This window comes from Mobula hypostoma, chromosome 6 (assembly GCF_963921235.1).
Source record: "Mobula hypostoma chromosome 6, sMobHyp1.1, whole genome shotgun sequence".
In the NCBI taxonomy this organism is placed as follows: Eukaryota; Metazoa; Chordata; class Chondrichthyes; order Myliobatiformes; family Myliobatidae; genus Mobula; species Mobula hypostoma.
The window spans coordinates 113093524-113102000 of NC_086102.1; the positions used below are offsets into that span (position 1 = coordinate 113093524).

An 8477-nucleotide genomic window follows, 5' to 3' on the forward strand; every position below is an offset into this window, starting at 1 on the left:
ACCCTTCAAATTGAGTCTAAACATCTATGTCCAATCATTCATCGTCACAATCATGTCACTCCAGGTTGCCCCAAATTCTACTCACATCAGACTAAATCTGCACCTGTGTGATCCCATTGCTGAGCACTGTGCTGTAGTCTGAATGGATCAAGGGTGCTGGAGATGGCTTGCTATGGAACCTACATCCTGCACCTCTGTTAACAAAGTCACAATCTCTTTTGGTTCTGTTCCAGAGACAGCCATTGTAACTCTGATCAGCTTTGGAAGCATGGGCTGTGGAGGTCAGTGCTGGTTTTGTGTAGGAAAGTGTTTTGGAGAATTGGAAGTTCGAGGCTCAGAGGTGGAATGATTGAGGAGGTCAGAAGTTTGGAGCATGGAACTAGGGTGACAGTAGAGGTTGTTGGGCACTGGGGAGTTCAGAGGAAGGAGATGCCTCAGGACTCATGTTAGTATGGAAGAAGCTGAAAGACTATGTTGTGAGTTTCAAAGGTAGGTGTTTGGGTCAGCAATTTGTTAGGTTGTGCAGTGAGTTTGAGATCAGAACATGACAGATGCCACAAAAGGAATATTTAGTATTGTGAGTCTGGTATCAGGATTACTATGTGAAAAAATTTAGGTATCAGTGAAATCTTAAGGCCGTAAGATTTAGGAGCAGAATTAGGTCATTTGGCCCGTTGAGAGTGCTCTGTCAATTCATCATGGCTGATCCAATTTTCCTCTTAGCCCCAATCTCCTCTGTTCTCCCCATATCCCTGCATGCCCTGACTAATCAAGAATCTATCAACCTCTACCTTAAATATATATAGGGACTTGGCCTCCACGGATTCACCAACAGTTGCCGCACCTCTGGCACAGGGTCTGGCCCTGTGGCTCAGAAGGGTGGGGAAAGGAAGAGGATGGCAGCAGTGATAGGGGACTCTATAGTTAGGGGATCAGACAGACGATTCAGTGGACACAGGAAAGAAGCACGGATGGTAGCTTGACTCCCAGGTGCCAGGGTCCGGGATGTTTCTGATCACGTCCACGATATCCTGAAGTGGGAAGGAGAACAGCCAGAGGTCGTGGTGCATATTGGCAGGAAAAGGGAGGAGGTCCTGAAAGCAGACTACAGGGAGTTAGGAAGGAAGTTGAGAAGCAGGACCACAAAGGTAGTAATCGCAGGGTTGCTGCCTGTGCATGTGACAGTGAGTATAGGAATAGAGTGAGATGGAGGATAAATGCGTGGCTGAGGGATTGGAGCAGGGGGCAGGAATTCAGATTTCCGTGTCATTGGGACCTCTTTTGGGGCAGGAGTGACTTGTAATCCCGTGGGGACCAATATCCTGGCAGAGAGGTTTGCGAAGGCTATTGGAGAGAGTTTAAGCTAGGATTGCTGGGGCTGGGAACCATCTGAAGAGGCGGTTGGCTCACAAATAGAGAAAGCTTGGAGACAGTGCGAGAGAGAGGATAGGCAGGTGACAGAGAAGGGACACACTCAGACCAATGGTTTGGGATGTGTCTATTTTAATGCAAGGGAGTATCGTGAACAAAGCGGATGATCTTAGAGCGTGGATCAGTACTTGGAGCTATGATGTTGTGGCTGTTACAGAGGCTTGGATGGCTCAGGGGCAGGAATGGTTACTTCGAGTGCCAGGCTTTAGATGTTTCAGGAAGGACAGGGAGGGAGGCAAAAGAGGTGGGGGAGTGGCACTGTTGATCAGCGATAGTGTCACAGCTGCAGAAAAGGAGGAAGTCATGGAGGGGTTGTCTATGGAGACTCTGTGCGTGGAAGTTAAGAACAGGAAGGGGTCAATAACTCTACTGGGTGTTTTTTATAGACCACCCAATAGTAACAGGGACATCGAGGAGCAGATAGGGAGACAGATTCTGGAAGGGTGTAATAATAACAGGGTTGTAGTGGTGGGAGATTTTAATTTTCCAAATATCAATTGGCATGTCCCTAGACTGAGGGGTTTAGATGGGGTGGAGTTTTTTAGGTGTGTACAAGAAGGTTTCTTGACACAATATGTAGATAAGCCTACAAGAGGAGAGGCTGTATTTAATCTAGTATTGGGAAATGAACCTGGTCAGGGGTCAGATCTCTCAGTGGGAGAGCATTTTGGAGATGGTGATCACAATTCTACCTCCTTTACATTAGCATTGGAGAGGGATAAGAACAGACAAGTTAGGAAAGCGTTTAGTTGGAGTAAGGGGAAATATGAGGTTATCAGGCATGATCTTGAAAGCGTAAATTGGGAACAGATATTCTCAGGGAAATGTATGGAAGAAATATGGCAAATGTTCAGGGGATATTTGCGTGGAGTTCTGCATAGTTACATTCCATTGAGACAGGGAAAGGATGGTAAGGTACAGGAACCGTGGTATACAAAGACTGTTGTAAATCTAGTCAAGAAGAAAAGAGCTTACGAAAGGTTCAAAAAAACTAGGTAATGATAGAGATCTAGAAGATTATACTAGCAGGAAGGAGCTTAAGAAAGAAATTAGGAGAGCCAGAATGGGTTATGAGAAGGCCTTGGCGGACAGGATTAAGGAAAACCCCAAGACATTCTACAAGTATGTGAAGAGCAAGAGGATAAGATGTGAGAGAATAGGACCAATCAAGTGTGACAGTCGAAAAACGTGTATGGAACTGGAGGAGATAGCAGAGGTACTTAATGAGTATTTTGCTTCAGTATTCACTACAGAGAAGGATCTTGGCGATTGTAGGGATGACTTACAGTGGACTGAAAAGCTTGAGCATGTAGATATTAAGAAAGAGGATGTGCTGGAGCTTGTGCTGGAGCTTTTGGAAAGCATCAAGTTGGATAAGTCATTGGGAGCGATGAGATGTACCCCAGGCTACTGTGGGAGGCAAGGGAGGAGATTGCTGAGCCTCTGGTGATGATCTTTGCATTATCAATGGGGATGGGGGAGGTTCTGGAGGATTGGAGGGTTCCATTATTCAAGAAAGGGAGTAGAGATAGCCCAGGAAATTATAGACCAGTGAGTCTTACTTCAGTAGTTGGTAAGCTGATGGAGAAGATCCTGAGAGGCAGGATTTCTGAACATTTGGAGAGGCATAATATGATTAGAAATAGACAGCATGGCTTTGTCAAAGGCAGATCATGCCTTACGAGCCTGATTAAATTTTTTGAGGTTGTGACTAAACACATTGATGAAGGTAGATCAGTAGATGTAGTGTATATGGATTTCAGCAAGGTATTTGACAAGGTAACCCATGCAAAGCTTATTGAGAAAGTAAGGAGGCATGGGATCCAAGGGGACATTGCTTTGTGGATCCAGAACTGGCTTGCCCAGAGAGGGCAGAGAGTGGTTGTAGAAGGGTCGTGTTCTGCATGGAGGTCAGTCACCAGTGCCTCAGGGATCTGTTCTGAGACCTCTACTCTTTGTAATTTTTATAAGTGACCTGGATGAAGAAGTGAAGGAATGGATTAGTAAATTTGCTGATGACACAAAGGTAGGAGGTGTTGTGGATAGTGTGGAGGGCTGTCAGAGGTTACAGTAGGACATTGATAAGATGCAAAACTGGGCTGAGAAGTGACAGATGGAGTTCAACCCAGATAACTGTGAGGTGGTTCATTTTGGAAGGTTAAATATGATGGCAGAATATAGTAATGGTAAGACTCTTGGCAGTGTGGAGGATCAGAGGGGTCTGAGTCCATAGGACACTCAAAGCTGCTGTGCAGGTTAACTCTGTGGTTAAGAAAGCATATGGTGCATTGGCCTTCATCAATCCTGGGATTGAGTTCAGGAGTCAAGAGGTAATGTTGCAGCTATATAGGACCCTGGTCAGACCCCACTTGGAGTATTGTGCCCAGTTCTGGTTGCCTCACTATTGGAAGGATATGGAAACCATAGAAAGGGTGCAGAGAAGATTTACAAGGATGTTGCCTGGATTGGGGAGCATGCGTTATGAGAATAGGTTGAGTGAACTCGGCCTTTTTTCCTTGGATCAACGGAGGATGAGAGGTGACCTGATAAGATGATGAAAGGCATTGATCGTGTGGATAGTCAGAGGCTTTTTCCCAGGGCTGCAATGGCTAGCACAAGAGGGAACAGTTTTAAGGTACTTGGAAGTAGGTACAGAGGAGATGTCAGGGGTAAGTTTTTTTACGCAGAGAGTCTGAGTGCGTGGAATGAGCTGCTGGCGACGGTAGAAGCGTATATGATAGGGTCTTTTAAGAGACTCCTGAACAGGTATATGGAGCTCAGAAACATAGAGGGCCATGGGTAATCCTAGGTAATTTCTAATGTAAGGACATGTTTGGCACAGCTTTGTGGTCCGAAGGGCCTGTATTGTGCTCTGGGTTTTCTATGTTTCTGTGTTTTTCTGGCTAAAGAAATTCCTCTTCATCACTGTTCTAAAAGCACGTCCCTCTTTTCTGAGGCTGTGTCCTCTGGTCTTAGACTCTCCCACCACAGGAAACCTTTCACCATTCAATAGGTTTCAGTGAGGTGTCCCCTCATTTTTCTGAATTCCAGTGAATACAGGTCCAGAGTTGTCAAATGCCCTTCATTTGACAAGCCACTCAATCCTGGAATTATTTTCATGAACCTCCTTTGAACCCTCTCCAGTTTCAGCACATCCTTTCTAAGGAGCCCAAAATTGCTCGCAATACTCCCAAGTGAGGCCTCACTAGTGCTTTATAAAGTCTCAACATTACTTCCTTGCTTTTATATTCTACTCTTCTTGAATTAATGCTAATATCACATTTGCCTTCCTCACCACAGACTCAACCTGCAACTTGACCTTTAGGGAATCATACCCAAGGACTCCCAAGTCCCTTTGTGCCTCAGTAGTCAAACGAAACTGCATGACCATACACTTCCTGACATTGTAGTCCATCTGCCATTTCGTTGCCCGTTCTCCTAATCTAAGTCCTTCTGTACCTCGCTATTTCCTCAAACTTCTACTTATCCTCATATCGTCTGCAAACTTTGCAACAAAGCCATCAATTCCATCAACCAAATTATGTCTTGGGTGGTATGAAGTCATGGATTAGGAGGGAACTGTGGAAGTGACAAATTTCAGAAGTCAGTCCATGGGATTGGGGAGATTGAGAATTCAGATGTGTGTTAGCAGCTGAGTGATTGGATCATAGGTTGGTGGATGAGGACTTAAATTAAAAGATTTGGAGGAAATGAGTCAGGGTCGGAATGAGTTGTCATTGGGAGATCATGTGGTCAATAACTGGAGGGTGGATTGGGACGTTGGACCAGGATTATATTATTGGAAGAGTTGGGAGATGGTGATTGTGATGTGGGTGAGAGTATCAGTGTTTGTGAAGGCAGTGTCAAGGGTTATTTTGATGGACTTGTTTATTACAAGTGTTTTGATCTCAACAGGTAGATGTCAGGACAACGGCTTTGGCCTTTGCAATCACAGACTCAGAGTTATCAGATGAGGAAGCTTCAATTCTGGAGAGTGGAGGATTCACAGTGTCTCGAGGAACAACTCCACAACTTTCAGATGTGTCTGAAGGTAAGGCAAATATTCAAAGTTGGGGTATAGAAATCTTGCACTGCCCAGCACAGTTCTCTCACTGAGCTCTCCAGTTGTCCCATTCATCCCATTCGTTTTTCTATGCCCTTACAACCCTACCCGACAGAATTTATTTCCTTGCCTTTTGAAAAGCTCTCCTGCTCGACCATTTAGCAGCATTCACCATACACCTTGCCTTCCCCCACTAGTAAATCTCGAAATAAGAACAAGTTTGCAGGGTTCTGGGCCCAGAGTGAGATGGGCATTAACAGCTCCTGGGCAGAATGGTCTCCTTTGCTATCATTAGGCACCCGAATGGCTCTGATTATGATCCTGTGCTTTCAGATCTGGAGCGGCAGAGTGTGCATAGTGAACCCGAGGAAGCTTTTGCCAGGGACCTGCCGGAATTTCCCTCCGTGGAAGAGCTGTCAACTGACGGGAGCCCGTCCCACATCGTGCCCCGTCTCACCTCCCAGACTGACGACGGCACTCGAGACTCTCGGTTCTTCACCGAGACCCTGACCTCCCCTCTGCACTTTGTAAACTCGCATTTTAATGGGAATGAGGCTGCAAGTAATCAAGCAAAGACTGACCAAGCTCTCAGCTCATCCCTACAGAGTTTCAGCGAGGAGCTGGTAGCCTCTGCAATCACCACCGTGGTTCGGAACACACTATCCTCCCTTCTTTCCAGCCCTCTGACAGACAACCACACAGAAAGCTTGGGCTTCCTCCCTGCAGAGATAGATCAGAACTTCCAGACACCATCGGAGCTGGGACTGGGTGACGTGGAACCTCCGCAGGAGGGGGATGATTTTGAGCTGCTCGATCAGGGGGAGCTGGAGCAGATGGACACGGAGCTTGGTCTCACTCAGCAGCTCAGGGAACCGGATACTTTGCAGGGCACAGCACCTGAGGCGCAGGAGGAGAGCTAGTGTCAGCGCAAGTCCACAGACTGGATCAGTGAGAGAGACCAACCTTGGTCCTCAGCATGTGGTACCAGCCCCCAACTGTGCTCTCCTTCCCCTGCTCTGTGGCACTGGTCCAGTGATCCCTCAGACTGTGGCCCCAGTCCTCCCAGCATGTGGTACTACTTCCTAACAGTCCCTGCTCCCCCTCCTTGTGGCACTTACCTCTGTGGCTTCAGTCTGTCAGTTTGTGGCAAGTCTCTCACCCTGTCCGTGCTGGAACCCCACTGTCTCTCTATGCTGGTACATTAGTCCCCTTCTGCACTGGGAAACCCAGTGCCCCCATGTTTGGCCCTGGACCTCAGTCACTGCACATTGGGGACACCCCCCCCCCAAGCCTTTCTGTAATGTACCAATGCTGTTGCCCCTGTGTGGCATCAGTGCACCTCTGGCCCCTCAGCTTCCAACCCCAATCCCTGTGACCCTGGCATCTTGGAGTCTGGATCCCTCTTCAGTGTGTAGGTTTGTTTACCCCATTGTTCTCCAGGAGCAGAGCAAATTCAAAAGGTTGTGAAGGACCGGGGTGTTTGCAGTTCATTGACTACTTTGGCCATTGTGGCAACTTGAACCAGCCTAAGCCTAGTCCCTGGCCTGTGATCCTTCTGTGGTTCCACAACCAAAGGCTGGTTATGGACTCATTTCTCCAGGAGTTAAAGGAGAATCTACTGCTCTGATTCCTGTCGGCTATGGTTTCTAGCATACACTTGATGGGTCTTTAGGGTAAGACTTGTAAATGTTTTCTAGCATAAATGTTGGGGGTTTGCTTGGATCCCTCCCTAAACCTGGGACCAGGATAGTGATCATTAACACAGGTTTGGGTTGGGACTCACATTTCAGAGCACTGGTAATTTAGGATCTAGTGTGGGAGCTTGAGAATTGGCAGGAGACAGGGATTGTGAATTCAGGACCTAGGATGGACATTGAGAATTCTGTGGTAGGAGACGGGGATCAGAAAATAGGGGCTGGAAGCAGGCATTCAGGGGCCCAGGCAGCAATCGGGAGTCAGCAAAGGGATTAGGAATTCTAAATTCCAGGAATGAGGGAACCTGAAATCTGGATCCTAGGAATGTGAAGAGTCCCTTGGTAGATCCTAACTTACCATGTGCTGGTAGATAAGACTTGGCATAGGCCAAGGGGCCTGTTTCTGTGCTGTAGTGCTGTGGCTAGGATCTAGTCTCATCTGTGATTCTGATGCGTGAGCCCCTCTTTGGATCTCCTCTGGCCAGGATTGAGTTTCATCACCCCAGTTTAAAGGTTTTATTTCAATGTTTTTGTGAAATTCTGTTTTCAGTGGCACTTTGAACCATTATTTTGTGTGCAGTTGTGTTTACATCGAGGCAAGGGATAGGTAGGTACACCTTAAGCACTTTGTCTTTCCCTCTCTGTTGGGGCAGGGGAAGGTGAATTAGAGATCTGTATGATGGTCACTGGTAAGATTTCTTGTGAGATATTGAAAAGATGATGCTGGAACTGGCCGGAACAGTGAGACACCCATTTTAACAAATAAAGTTCAGGCCCTGGAACACAGTTTACATTAGAACCCAGTCATTAAGTTAAATGTATTTATTTATCTAATCAACTAGGCAATACAGGTAAACTGGTTAGAACCCAGCTTCTACCTGCTTAATACTGAACATAATCTGCTCTGTCAATATACAAGAAGCATTTTTCTACTTAAACGTAGTAAAAAATGTGTTTGTAAACAAATAGCACGGCTCCGAATTTCCTTTCTCAATGCAAAAGAAACAAGACCATGTTTGCTTCTGGGGAGGGGGGAGGAGAGTGGGGGATTGAAGGCAAGCAGAAATCTTTGGGAAGTGAGGGGGGCACAGAGACTATTTACCACAGTGGTTTCAATGTGATAATTTCACGCACAAAGTTGGGGTCTTTGGCAGGAGATTGAGGAAATTTCAAGCAAGTCTTCAAAATTAGAGCACCCATAGGGAATAATTCACATTGGTAGGAGGACATAGATCTAAGGTGATGGGTGGGAAACCTACTAGTGAAATAGAAAGTCTTTTATAACTCCC

At 46.4% G+C, this 8477-nt stretch overlaps 1 protein-coding gene across 1 annotated transcript in view; it reads left to right on the top strand.

Moving 5' to 3' along the window:
- The window catches only part of retreg2 (reticulophagy regulator family member 2), a 47680-nt gene extending 39527 nt beyond the window's left edge, over positions 1 to 8153 (top strand). The window contains exons 8-9 of the mRNA XM_063051488.1: positions 5347 to 5482; positions 5828 to 8153. Coding sequence (XP_062907558.1) covers positions 5347 to 5482; positions 5828 to 6414 — 723 coding nt within the window. The 3' untranslated portion in view covers positions 6415 to 8153. The remainder of the gene's footprint in view (positions 1 to 5346; positions 5483 to 5827) is intronic.
- Positions 8154 to 8477: the final 324 nt, after the last annotated feature.